General features: G+C 48.8%; 6 protein-coding genes across 6 annotated transcripts; 5 read left to right on the top strand and 1 right to left on the bottom strand.

Annotated features, from left to right (window-relative positions):
* Positions 1-152: 152 nt before the first annotated feature.
* Positions 153-1,763, top strand: N7533_000260 (uncharacterized protein; the record flags this gene model as incomplete). Its single annotated transcript, XM_057096910.1, has 1 exon — positions 153-1,763. The coding sequence occupies one exon, from the start codon at positions 153-155 to the stop codon at positions 1,761-1,763; it is 1,611 nt and encodes a 536-aa protein (XP_056965403.1).
* Positions 1,764-3,249: 1,486 nt separating this feature from the next.
* Positions 3,250-4,772, top strand: N7533_000259 (prolyl hydroxylase family protein; the record flags this gene model as incomplete). The annotated part of the gene is made up of 2 exons (XM_057096909.1): positions 3,250-3,535; positions 3,601-4,772. 2 exons carry the CDS (start codon positions 3,250-3,252, stop codon positions 4,770-4,772), a joined length of 1,458 nt encoding a protein of 485 aa, XP_056965402.1.
* Positions 4,773-5,049: 277 nt separating this feature from the next.
* Positions 5,050-6,704, bottom strand: N7533_000258 (uncharacterized protein; the record flags this gene model as incomplete). Its single annotated transcript, XM_057096908.1, has 2 exons — positions 5,050-5,888; positions 5,957-6,704. The coding sequence occupies 2 exons, from the start codon at positions 6,702-6,704 to the stop codon at positions 5,050-5,052; spliced, it is 1,587 nt and encodes a 528-aa protein (XP_056965401.1).
* Positions 6,705-7,928: 1,224 nt separating this feature from the next.
* On the top strand, positions 7,929-8,150 carry N7533_000257 (uncharacterized protein; the record flags this gene model as incomplete). Its single annotated transcript, XM_057096907.1, has 1 exon — positions 7,929-8,150. One exon carries the CDS (start codon positions 7,929-7,931, stop codon positions 8,148-8,150), a length of 222 nt encoding a protein of 73 aa, XP_056965400.1.
* A 1,082-nt stretch (positions 8,151-9,232) lies between these two features.
* N7533_000256 (fungal specific transcription factor domain-containing protein) lies at positions 9,233-10,469 on the top strand (the record flags this gene model as incomplete). Its single annotated transcript, XM_057096906.1, has 4 exons — positions 9,233-9,460; positions 9,529-9,758; positions 9,819-10,051; positions 10,120-10,469. 4 exons carry the CDS (start codon positions 9,233-9,235, stop codon positions 10,467-10,469), a joined length of 1,041 nt encoding a protein of 346 aa, XP_056965399.1.
* A 763-nt stretch (positions 10,470-11,232) lies between these two features.
* N7533_000255 (uncharacterized protein) lies at positions 11,233-11,562 on the top strand (the record flags this gene model as incomplete). Its single annotated transcript, XM_057096905.1, has 1 exon — positions 11,233-11,562. The coding sequence occupies one exon, from the start codon at positions 11,233-11,235 to the stop codon at positions 11,560-11,562; it is 330 nt and encodes a 109-aa protein (XP_056965398.1).
* Between the last annotated feature and the right edge of the window lie 1,214 nt (positions 11,563-12,776).

Here is a 12,776-nt window from a genome sequence, read left to right as displayed (position 1 = left end):
CCGTACTCCGTAGACTTTTTCCCTCTACCAGCCAGCCTCACGCAGAGTGCTTGCCCTCTTCTGGTCCCCCGCAAGATAAACTATTTGTTTCTGCCTTTGGGACGTGATCCGCTTGATCCTATTCTTCTCCCTACATTCACCTCCTATCGGCCATGTCGGACGCGGAAAGGAAAGAACTGGGCCTCCCGAAACGCCCTGCAAGGGTGGCCCACAATCGATTTAACTCTGACAATACCATTTTCGAGCTCTACTTCTCTAAAAAGCCCCAAGCTCAAAATGAGAAGACGGCTGTTCTGGAAGATGATCTCGAGGCCCAGACTCCTCAGCCGAAGCGCAAGGCCTTCTCGCATTTGAGATACAATGTCCTGACGGTCTATCGACGTCTGTTCGGTGTTGTCTTCTTCACCAATCTGGCTGTGTTCCTTTGGGTGATGATCTCAAACCGCCAGCTACTGGCACTTGTTGATGCGACGGCTGTGAATCTGGTGGCCTGCGGTCTGGCACGACACCCAATGGTCGTCAATGCCATCTATAGAATTGTGTGTTCTGTTCCTAGATCTTGGCCTCTTTGGATCCGCCGCAGAGCTGCAAATGCTGCCCACTACGGAGGTGTTCACAGCGGCTGCGGAACTGCATCTTTAGTATGGTACATTGGATTCGTTGCGGTTGTGTCAAAAACCTACTGGACCTCTTCACCCATCAGTCCCGCTTCAGATCACGGATTTTCGGCTGCGCCGATCGCTGTCTCATATATCATCCTTGCTTTATTGGCAGTCATGGTCATTGTGGCATACCCCACCTTCCGTATGAAGATGCACGACTATTTTGAGCTCACTCATCGGTTTGCCTCATGGCTTATCCTGGCTCTTTTCGTCGTTCTTGTGATGATCTTTGTCCACGAAGTTAGCAGAGCTGAGCTGGACTCCTTCGGCCACTTCTTGATCACCCTTCCCGCCTTCTGGCTATTGCTTGCAGCCATCGTTGCTGTGGCTCATCCATGGATTCTGTTGCGAAAAGTCAAGGTGCAGACTGAGCCACTTTCTACTCATGCTACGCGTGTTCACTTTGATCACACCCCAATTGCTTTTGCCAAGGGCATTCAAGTCACGAAGCATCCTCTTCGTGACTGGCACAGTTTTGCTGGCTTCCCTGATCCAGCATCTTCAGAAAATGTGACACAATCTGAGAAATCTCAGGACCCTGAAAAGCCTCAGGAGCCTCAAGACCTTCCCCAGCTTGAAGAACCCGAGCAGCCTAAGAAGATTGTGAAGCCCCACGGCCATGGTCATCGTAGGAGTTGGTCAATTGTGGTATCCAAGGCCGGTGACTGGACCGCAGACACTATCCAAAACCCGCCAGCTTACCTCTGGAAGCGTGCTGTGCTGATGCGTGGTGTTGGTTATGGTATGCGCGTCTTTAACCGCATTATCATTGTTACCACTGGGTCTGGAATTGGACCCTGTCTCGGCTTCCTGGGTGATGAGAATCGGCCTCTAATCAAGGTCATTTGGCAAACCCGAACCCCAGTCAAGACCTACGGGCAGGGTGTCATGGACCTTGTGCATCAAATGGGACCTGATCCCATTATTTTCGATACCAGTCGTGATGGTCGTGTTGACATGCTTCCGACTGTACGCCAGCAGGTGACTGAATTCGGCGCTGAGGCCGTCTTTGTGATCAGTAACCCTGCTATGACCAAAAAGGTTATTTACGAGTTTGAATCCCAGGGGATTCCGGCCTATGGGCCTATCTTCGATTCATGATGAACGATCCATGTCCAACGATATATGATATATTCCAAGGTTTCTGCATCTGCGCTCTGGTATTTATACGACTAGCAGACCTGTCGTCTTGTTAAATAATCTTAGTTTCTACCAAAAGTTTAGGTAAATAATTAATCCAAATTGATAGTTCAAATCTTATTTTGCCTTCTGCATAATAATTGAATAAAGCCTATCTACCCCCTACAGCATACATCAATGTTTCGTGTTGGTGAACTTTCGGGTGAACTTTCAGCCCCTGAGAATGTTGGCACGGGCTTCGCCGCGGCCCGGGATGCGCGTACTGACTGAGTCAAAAGTACCGCCACAGATAGGCGAAATGTCACAGCGTCGCAATCAAATATATTAATGAATATTAAAATATGTGGTCCATGTTGTGGCTGCTCTAGCGTAGTTCCTGCATGGGTGGGCACTGTTTAGTCTGTAGTATGAAACACCGGCCTTGAAGCTAACCATTCTGACAGCATTCGATCGGTTGAAATCGTGACCACGACGTGTTGTAGGGCAAAAATACCGGCACGGGCCGCTGAAGCTGTAATATCCACTGGCATTCGCAGTTTCCCGCACCGAGATGCAATGCGACCCTGAGATCAGCCCAGGCCGATTTGAATACAGTCCAGATAGATCGTGCGCAACGGGGTGAACAAACGGCAGGATAACGACCTAGGGTAGTCACTTATGCAAGTACCAGTAGTCTACCAGCTGGAGCCAACGCCAGATTTATGTAAAAAGTAGCCTCCTTGAAGGAGAGACAAAGCTGTTGATAATGTGCCCGAATGCTTCAGAAAAAGCCTCAGACATGTGTCCACAGATGATTTTCATTTTAATTGGTGAGGATCCTTGATAGTCCTCGAGAAGTGAGACTCCCTCGCTGGCTAAATCAGAATTGACCACCTGACATAAATGGAATGGTTCTTGGACAATCATAGGAGAACGAAGTCAACAACCTTGGAGGAACCGACGCGGAAGTGGCACCGTATGTTGAACTCCAGGGCTTGATGCCAGGAGGCTAGAAGATAGATTGAAAATTCAGAATCACTTTGGACCACAAATTTTATCTTGAGCAATAATTTGAAATACTCAAAAGGCGATAAATATCTTGACTTACCCGCGATCAAAGGACTTGGATCTCAGTCGCCTTGGATGATTGATCTCCCCTTCGAAAAAATACACATTTCGAGTTCAAACGATGACCAATCGCCATCCACTCATCATCATCAAAGGGCAATTCTCGACTATGGTCTCGCCTTCGATTCTTACCATTTCCCCATGGACGCATTCTATGTATAGTGAAGTTTTCCTTGGAATGTGATAGAGCATCATTTTCAAAACCCTCGCCACCCTGTGGGCCAATCGGCAATTCAATTTTCCGCCCTACGACGCATCCACAAAAAACCTAGAATCCCCACCTCTATCGTCTCTTTATCGGATTGTCTGTGAATTGTCAATCTTCAGATCAAACTATATAATGGCAAAGTCCAAAGCAGCTAAGCGGAAGCGCAATGCGCAAGCCGATATTCCCCAGAAGATTCAAAAAGCCGCACCTGTCACCTTGACACCGCCGCCCGATGGCACATCACTCGACCCAAAACACCTCAACACGGTCGTTTCAGACGAAGAACTTGACATTACGATTGAGACGCTTACGACTCTTGCGCAATATCCCAATCTCACAAAGTCAAAGGCATGCAAGGACCTCCGGGTTGCCGTCTATGACTTCCGCCAGGCATGCACGACAGGAGCCAATGCTGCTGGTACGTATCTCTTATGATCGGATTGCAATGACTGCACCATCTAGCTGTGGCTAACACCATGACAGAGGGCGCAAATCTCACAGCGCGTATAACCGGTGCCCTAGCCGATCAAAAATATGTTGATGCCAGAATCCTCCTTGCTGAGATGAGAATCAAGGGCGAACAACCTAAGATTGGATCTTTGTGTCGCTGGGTACGAGACTTGGATGTCGTCAGTGGCCTTTCAACACACCCAGATACACTCGACAAGGACCCTGTGGAACGGACTCCGAAGGATTTGGAACTCCTCGCTGTGTTGGATGCCATCCTCCGCGTCAGTGCTCCAACCGATAACAGCCCCAAGGCTCTCCCTTCCACCTCTCCCATCGCCTTCCAGTCAATCTGGGACCTTCGACCCTCTAGCCCTTCCCTCGAAATATACGCTTCCGTGCTCGATAAATCGATTCTCGCCCACGCTCCCAAATCCCACACCGCGCTCCGCATCATCGAAGAAACCCCCGGTCCCCAGCGCAAACCTCCGAACCACCACCCCGCGATCCTCTATACCACCGCCCCTAATGCCGTCCCTCTAGCCCCCGTCGGCCCGACTATAACATACCACCCACATCCTGCGGTGCCAGGCCTCGGTGTCGCCATGAATGTGCTATCCGAGGAGGAGTGCAAAGCGATCATTGCGGCAGGCGAATCAGTCAATTTCCTTCCCGATGCGCCGCTCCGCGAAGATGGAGACGTGAGCATTCTAGCCCACAACTTCTACTGGGTCATCGATACCACATTCCACGATATGCTCTGGGCCCGAATCTCCTCCTACGTACCACCCTCCATCAACGGCCGCCTTGTTCGCGGTATTAATCGACGATTCCGCGTATACCGTTATGTCCCCGGCGCCGAATACCGCTGTCACATCGATGGTGCCTGGCCTCCGTCTGGTATCCTTCCCGATGACACTTACGTGTACGACTCATCGCCCGAGGATAACAGGCAAAGCTCCATGTACACATTTTTGCTATATCTCAATGATGAGTTTGAGGGTGGCGAGACTACATTCTTCCTGCCGGCTGCTCGGGAGGGAACCCTGAATGCCTACCCAGTTCGACCTGTCATGGGATCCGTCGCTATCTTCCCTCATGGCGAGGCAAATGGTGCCCTTTTACATGAGGGTACGGGGGTGAGGAAAGGTGCTAAATATATTATCAGGACGGATGTCGAATACGACGTGAAGCCCTCTGATGCATGATAATTGGATGACAACATGAATATATAAAATAAAATACAAATTTCAACAACTTGCGAGTGGAAACTTGAATTTGAACTTTCGAATTGTCTATGGGTGGTTTAAACTTGAACTTGAGTGAATGGAAACTGGGGTAGCAGAATCTATGTCCAACATAATTATGAACTTGAACATTGATTTATGAGCCGCCGGCGATCGACCTTGAAGCTTCGGTCTTCGATTGAAACAACCTCGGAACGGACTCAGGCCTCACTAAACACAAGTGAATGATGAAGCGGCGTTAGGGGTCACCTCCCTTGTAGGTGAAAACTTGGGGGTATGGGCAAAGATAGCCTGTACGCTTTGCAGTGGCGTCCGAAGTTCCCACGGCAGAAGCCACAGCCTCCAGGCGATCAGGGATAGTGCCGTTCTCAACCCAGGCCCGCATAGCGCCGAAGACAGTCTGGCTGGGATCGAATCCAATACCGTATCCACAATGGGTGACTCCAGGTGCCAGGAAGAAACGGTAGTAGTCCGAAACATGAGGATCGAATGCAGTGGCGCGCGTATAGTAGTCGACTGTTCCGTTCGTTGGGACCAGCTGGTCGGCCATTCCGTGCCATGCGAGTAGCTTGGTACCGACGTGCTTCATCTTGGAAAGGTCTGGGCTCGAAGTTCCAATAACGGATGAATATTGCTCAATTGACTGGCGGAAAAGGTGGTCGTAATCATCGCGGTTAAGACCCTCGGGAGTGAAGGAAGGATCCCTGGCCAAGAAAACCTTGACCCAGTCGTCGGCAACTGGGAATGGAATGACCGTGCAGTTGTCGACAGATGTGCAAGTTGTCCCGAGCATTGAGGTGAGGCTGGAGTCGTAGTGGAAGCCATACCATTCGAATCGACCATCTTTGGATCGAGGTCCCTCCCAGATAGCCTCAACTAGCTTGGCCATCTTCTTGGTGATAGTGATTTCTCCGGCAGGCTCGGTGCAGTTGATCCTTTGACCGACGAGAGAAGAGGCTTTGAAGTGGCACTGTCCTGGCAAGGCGATGATGCCGTCTTTCACGCCGTCGAGCTCATCGCATGCCGCAGTGGCCGCAGCCGTAAAGGCATCAAGAACACAAGTTGGTGGACGGGTATCTGCGAGCCGAAATTTTGATTAGCAACGTTGATCTAAATGAGAAGAGTACACAACATCTTGAACTTACCAAGCAGCTGAGCCATGAAGGGAGCCCACCAGCCAGCCGGAGCGAATTTGTCCCAACTCACTGCCGGGGCACCACCGACGATTCCATCAAAGAGCTCGGGGTATTCTTGTGCCATTGCATGTCCCTGTCTTCCACCAGTCGAGCATCCATGCCAGTATGAGTAGTGTGGGTCTCTTCCGTAGTAGATCTTGGTTGCCAATTTTCCGAGCTTGGCTGCTTCAGCAATAGCCAGGCTAGAAAAGTCAATCAGCGCCGGCCAGTTGGTCTTGCCTTGCTTGGTGAGACCCCATTCCGCAGTCAATGCATTGTTGTCGTGTCCACCGTCTGTTGAAGATGTTGCGTATCCCTCCAAGAGTGGCGAAAGAATTGTACTCTCGCCGCCGGCGGACCAGCCACCACCACCGTCCATGACAAAACGAGAATTCCAATCCTGTCGGTTGAAAGGAAGACCGATATAAGCGTTCACTTCGTCATGCTGGCCAGGGTGAGTGTACGTCACTTGGATCAAGCAGGCATTCACCGTGGCTACTGGGGTACCAGGAACGTCAGGTATAATGCCGACACCTCCAGTAGCATTGCGGCCGCTAGTCGAAAGCTCATGCGCGGCTGTAACATTAAGAGATTTGATGTGAATTCCTTTGAGATTGAGGGATGCGAAACTTCTGGCAGTGCAAGCTTGGCTGCGAGATGATACAACACCGGTTGCGAGGGTGAGCAGTGTTGTAATCACCGCTGTCTGGTGAAACATCATGACGGGCCACGACTTTAGGTTCTCACGCTATTCAACCGCGAAGAGATAGGTAAAGTGGAATGTGGAAAGTAAGACTCATCTTCGGCGGTAAATGTCTACTTTATACACGCATAGACAATGACATCCTGTAGTTAGAAAAGCAAGACACTGAACATCAAGGCCATGTGGAATTCACAAATGTAAGCACAGCCTCGTAAACCACTGGGAATTGGAGATGTAGTCATTCCTGACACGGACATCTGGCAGGCACACTACACTCAAAGGAGTACTTGTGAAAATCTATTTGGAAAGTACTCCATGCAGGATTTCTGGCAAATTACCGAAAATGAAACCGGCGAAGCCGCCGATTGGGTATTTGTTGTTTGATCGGTTGTTGAGGCTTAGATCGGGGATTGATGCGGGCTTGGCATCTTAGTACAACTGCCCAATCTGGGGTATCACGTCAGCGGCGGCCGATTTTGGAAAGTACAGATCGTTTCAAGCGCAAACTTAATCTAGATAAATGGATTCGGCACCTGATTTGTCACTGATGCTCAAGCGAGTGCTGTTTATCCAGTTTTCTTGGTGATCGATGGTGACGAGTGGCAACCATATATGACCAGTTCGAAGTATCTTCACCTGCCAAAAATTTCACGGTTGCAGGACGGTACTTGGGGATGGACTCGTATCCTTGAATCATTACTTGCTCCGTTGTATTTTGTCAAGAAAACAAAAGGTGGAGGAAAATTGCCTATCACTTGATTTGATTTACTTGGAGCTGTCTTCAATTGCTTAATTTGAGCGCTACGGGTAGATAAACACAGGAGATGCATGTATACTTGGCTGGCTTCAAATTTATAGAGCGAAAGAAATCCATAGGTAACACACTTTCAAGTAATCTGACTGGTAGAAATTGTTAAAGCTATTAATTGTCTTGTTATATCCTCCTTTACTGTAGCATTCACAAATGTATCACCGCATTGCATGAATTGCCCAGTCTACGGGTCATAAACCCCAAGCACCTGGGCAACACCCTGGCCTCGACATCCTTGCAATACATTTCGACTGAGCACCTCATCGAGAAATGAAATTAACCTCGCAATAATTCGAGCATAAAAGCCCACGGCCAACGACAGCAGTGGTGCGGTTTCCAGCCTTGGAACTTTAATCTTATTACTAGGTAGTGTAAATTCGAGAAGATATTCTATAAAAGACCGTTCGGTATTCGATGAGCTCGACGACATGAAAGACATCATCATCGCCTTGCTGGCCTCAGATGCTGCACTTCTTGTAGGTGGGAAAACCAAGGGCACCGATGCATGTGGGCTGGGGCAGGCGTCCATCTTAAAGCCTATGTGGCTGTTCACTTTCCTCTCGATCGTCCTCCAATGGCACCTGAGTCGCATTGCTGCCCTCGAGGGGGCTGGTGAAGGCTCGGATGAAGATGGAGATGAAGATGAATAGGAAGACCACCTGGGCAGGATTCGATTTTGGTAACCTCGCATGTTAGCCAGCTAGCTGCAGAATTACTTCCGAGGCATAATGTCACCCGCGCAATGGACACGTAGAGCTCTGTTGACCGTCGAGTCGGACTGAATGTAGTATTTGCATCATGTTCGCCACGCCCGTCCATTCGCAATTTAGCTAGGTGTTTCCGGTCCATCTGAAAATATAGATGCGGTACTTATGGAATCTTCCACGGAATCCTGAGGTCATTGGTACTAGTAGCTGGTACCTAGGTGAAAAATATTGGGAGGGACGATCTAGTAGTCTAGCGAAGTCCCACCCGAGCAACCTAAAATAGGAATCCTGATTTGGAAGTCCATGGTAAACTGTTGAGGGCTAATCGCGCCTCAGAGATCCCAGGCCGCCCCTGTCTCTATAGCTTCGCCCTTAGCTCTTTCTCCCTCTTTCATCTGATCACGAATTTCGTGCCTCGGCTTCCTACCGGTGGCATGATCTGTCATATACTTATCGGACGGCGGACTGGGTCAAAATTTCGTATACAATAGTCGACGAGAATGCGACTGGCAAGAGCTCAGAATCATCTAAAGTGGGGTTAGAGTACCTGGGCGAAAACAGGCACGCTTCATAATGCCTGAGGCCAAAACTATGATGCACAGCGGTGAGGAAATGACGATTCGGCCCGAATACTTGCAACTTGAATAGTGCCGAATAACTAGTTCCGTGCGACCAGTTCTTGCAGCGACGGATTATGAATACTTCTGAAGCTTCAGGATGTGGCCAAGCGGGTGAAGGCTCCGAAACGCGCACATCTGTGACTGCATGTTTACGGTGTCGCGAACAGAAGGTGACTACATCGACCCGAAGGCCGGATATGCGACATGTGCTGAAAATGAACCACCCGCTTCTAGCTCAAGTGTGGTCGTGAACGTCCCGTATGTTCGCGATGCCAGCGACTCGACACCACATGCTCTTATCCATTGCCTCCAAACCGTCGCGGACCGCGGACTCCACGTGGTCCTCGAGTTCCTGATAGGGCAGTAAGACACGGTCGACAACGCGCTCGTTCTTCGCGAACTGCCATGGTACGACTCTATGACGAATCTTCGTCGCAGCAGACGCCAATCACCGAGTCGCAGAGGCCAAACAGCATCCCGCGAGTTTCAATGCCGGAACATGTTGCCTCTAATGTTATGCTTGCAGACTCGCGCCTGGAGACTCCATTATCTGGGGCTCCATCTGCCCACTGCGACCCTGAAGTAAATGATGCACCTGCGGGGCTTGCTGCAGGTGGTCCTATGCTGTCCGATGTAAGGCCCAATGCACAGGCGCATCGATGTCAGAGAGTATTTGTCTTGATTTGCTGATTATTGAATAGTCATACCCGAACCAGCTACGAACGATGAGCCCAATCTTAACAAAACCAGCAGGCATCTCGGACCAGCCACCATTACCACCAACTGCACTTGGTCTTTCGTTGTTAGAACTATACTTTACGCGCGTTTATAACGCACCTTTACTTTTTTATAAGTCTGTTCTTTTTCAGCAATACCTTCACGGTGAAGTCCATGTCGTTCTTCTCAGAGCTTTGTTTTCGTTGGCAACCCTGTACGTCGAGGCTCATCACTGTTGTTTCCACGGACAACTCAGCTAACACGCTACCTTGAGATATCTTCAACCAAGTGTGTCGAACGACGAAGCTGACGCCACTTATTGCCATGTGGAATTGAAAGTCCTGAGCATGTACCACTCTTCTGGTCTCCCGTGGGCGACAGCTGCATTCAAGGAGGCCATGGTATTGGCCGTGGAAAAACCATCTCTTATGATAATTCAAGCGCTGGAGTCCCTTCAACTATATTGGTTTGGCATTGGCGAGCCCTACCAAGGCAGCCTATGTCTTGGTAAGTTTCCATGCTCGTGGCTTCTTGTAACCCACATCATAGGAGATTTTATATTAACAAATCTTTAGCGTTGGCCTATCGTGCCTGCCATCTGCTTGGATATAACAAGAAGATACACAATGAGATGAATGACTGGGACGTGTCGCTCGAGTTGGAGCTTGGTCGTCGATGCTTCTGGGCTTGCTGGACATCTACATGTATTGTCATGGAGCCAGAACCATATATCAAAGCGTGCTGGCAGGAAGTAGCCATGTTGCCGCTGCCGGGTATCTTTCACAGCACTTCATCAGGATACAAAATAACTATTGGCGAGATTATGGACGAGGACTGGCATTCCAGCGTTTTGACGAATGGAACGAAAATTGCTGATCCCTCCGGAGCCCCAGCACTCTTGATGAAAATGGTGGGCGTCTGGTAAGTGCACGCGCTAACTTCGAATTTGAATCTGCGGAAAACAAGATTTGACGAAATATTTAGGGCAAAAGTTCAGCTTCTGTGCAAAGATAGTATTGCTTCTGAGGTTTCTCATAATATCGATACTGGAGAGAAATTATCCCAATTGGCAACTTCATTTTTTGACGAGGCTGAGTCTCTCAGAAGCTCTGCCAATGACAAAAATTGGACATCCGAAAACCAAGTCATGTGGCTAGTGCATGATGCCCTTTATTATCAATGCAAGATAAGCATACATTCGATGGTCGTGCCTGTTTTCTCGGGTATCAAAGATGACCCCAAAATCGACCTTGCTACGCAGAGAAAAGGTGCAGCAGCAGTAGCAAAACACGCAAGTATATTTCGACTTCTATTAGAGCCTTATTTTTCTGGTCAGCGTCATGCTTCATTTGTGCCATCTCTTGTCGGTTATGGCGCATTTGTTGTGGGTATCGTCCTTCTGGTCATAGACAGATCTTGCGCGAGCGGTACGATGAATGGATTCCCCACCGAAATGAGCGAGAGTCGTTCCAGATTAAGCTCTGTTACGTCAATTTTGCATCTATTGGATCGTCTTCGTGTATATTCCAGGGCTCTACAACGTCCGGTAAGTTCAGTTTGCCCCGCGTATAAGTTATCATATTTTGACGGCCTTAAAGTGGGAGATATTGAATTCCGCGTTGCGAACGCACTTACCAAAGTATTTACAACCACATGGTTCAGCACGTCTTACCCATGGTCAACTTAATATGCGCTCAGACGATCTGGCAGCACAAACTCGTCACTGCGACGGCTTCGAAACGCCAATGGATGTATCAAATGAGCAACTGCAACCATTCACGATGAACAGGTCTACAGGAAGCGAAGGCTCAGAAGTCCAACACAGCTTCCATCTGGCGGATACTAATAGCAATGACCTTGAACCACCTAGTGAGTTGGGAGCAAGCGATCCAGTGACGATAGATATACCCCAGGACTACGATTGGTATAGCTTTTCTTTCACAGAGGCTGGTGTTGCGCAATTCGATGGTGTTGAACCTTCCTCCCTTTTCCAGCAAGGTTGGCAAATGTTTGGCTAGTTGGGATTTATCGAGGTCTTTCTGCTCACTGACCCGTCTCAATACCCAATACGACCAATGAGCTGTCTAATGCTTTCTTGGCCATGCGCAAGGAACCCTCTTGAACCAAGTCCGGCAAAGTATGAAATTAGGAGCTGTAACTGACTCTGAAAGTGATATAATCTGCTTTTGAAATCGTATTTTTACTCGCAACCACCTAGGCATACCATGATGCATACAAGTCATTTTCTTCAGTCAGCATTAAAGCTTTGCTACCCTTTGAATGACTTTCTTTGCCGGAAATTGGTCATCCCACTCTATCTCATTGTCACATCACAGTGACTATTAATGATTTGAATATCTTATTCTCTTCGAATATTGTTTTTTTGAAAATTGAAGTGAAGAAAGGGATAAGTTGAATCGGCCCGAATCGGTCCAACTAAGTGGCTTCCATCCAATCCACCAATCACAACTAGCGACATCCTCTATCTTTCAAGATATGGCCAAGATACAGTATTTATAGTAGAGTGCTATCCTAATCTAGTCTCCCCATGAGAAATAAATGGACGTGAGCCTCATTTATTCTAGGCACAAGCTCATGTGATGAGCAAATCTCAGCCTGGTCCCGCGCAGCCTTTGTTCCTGGGAGCTTTTAAGGGTCTGTGAGATCCTAGGGAATTGATGAATGGGATAATACGAGAGAAGAAGCTCTACAGAGCTGCAATTGCGAAGTTGAGGAAGTGCGAGAGGCGGATGGAAGGGCAACCACGACCTGGCCACGCCTTCCCTTTTGGCAAAGTAAACAATTGATTTGCTCCTTCCCGCTGGAAAAAAGTGGCTCATATTTATCTTCCTCTTGGATTTACCCAGAAGATCCATCATACGATACGCAGAGAGCTTGCTCTTCGTGAGGCCCAGTCTGGGTATCAATGCGTCCGACTCCTCGATCAGAAGAATACCAAGACAGTATCATGATCCGGTACGTGGGAGCCCAACTGTTTCCACTTCATCGGCGGAGGGTTCCTTTTTCGATCATGCAATACAATGTTTGACCTCCATCCCGCATGTGGTAATTGCCACTGGAAGGCCAAGAACGGAGATATAGCTTTGGCCGGGAGCTACGTGCTCAACCTGAGAAGGATTGCCACCTATGAACAAATTAAAAGGCCACAGCAATACTAAAGGTTGAAATCAAAGAGTGGAGGAAGGCATTGAGATCGGAGAAGGGGACAGAG

This window comes from Penicillium manginii (genome assembly GCF_028828005.1).
Source record: "Penicillium manginii strain IBT 31320 chromosome Unknown utg000001l:1.0-3466041.0:1.0-3467806.0, whole genome shotgun sequence".
Taxonomy (NCBI): Eukaryota; Fungi; Ascomycota; class Eurotiomycetes; order Eurotiales; family Aspergillaceae; genus Penicillium; species Penicillium manginii.
This window is presented reverse-complemented; position numbering and strand designations above follow the sequence as displayed.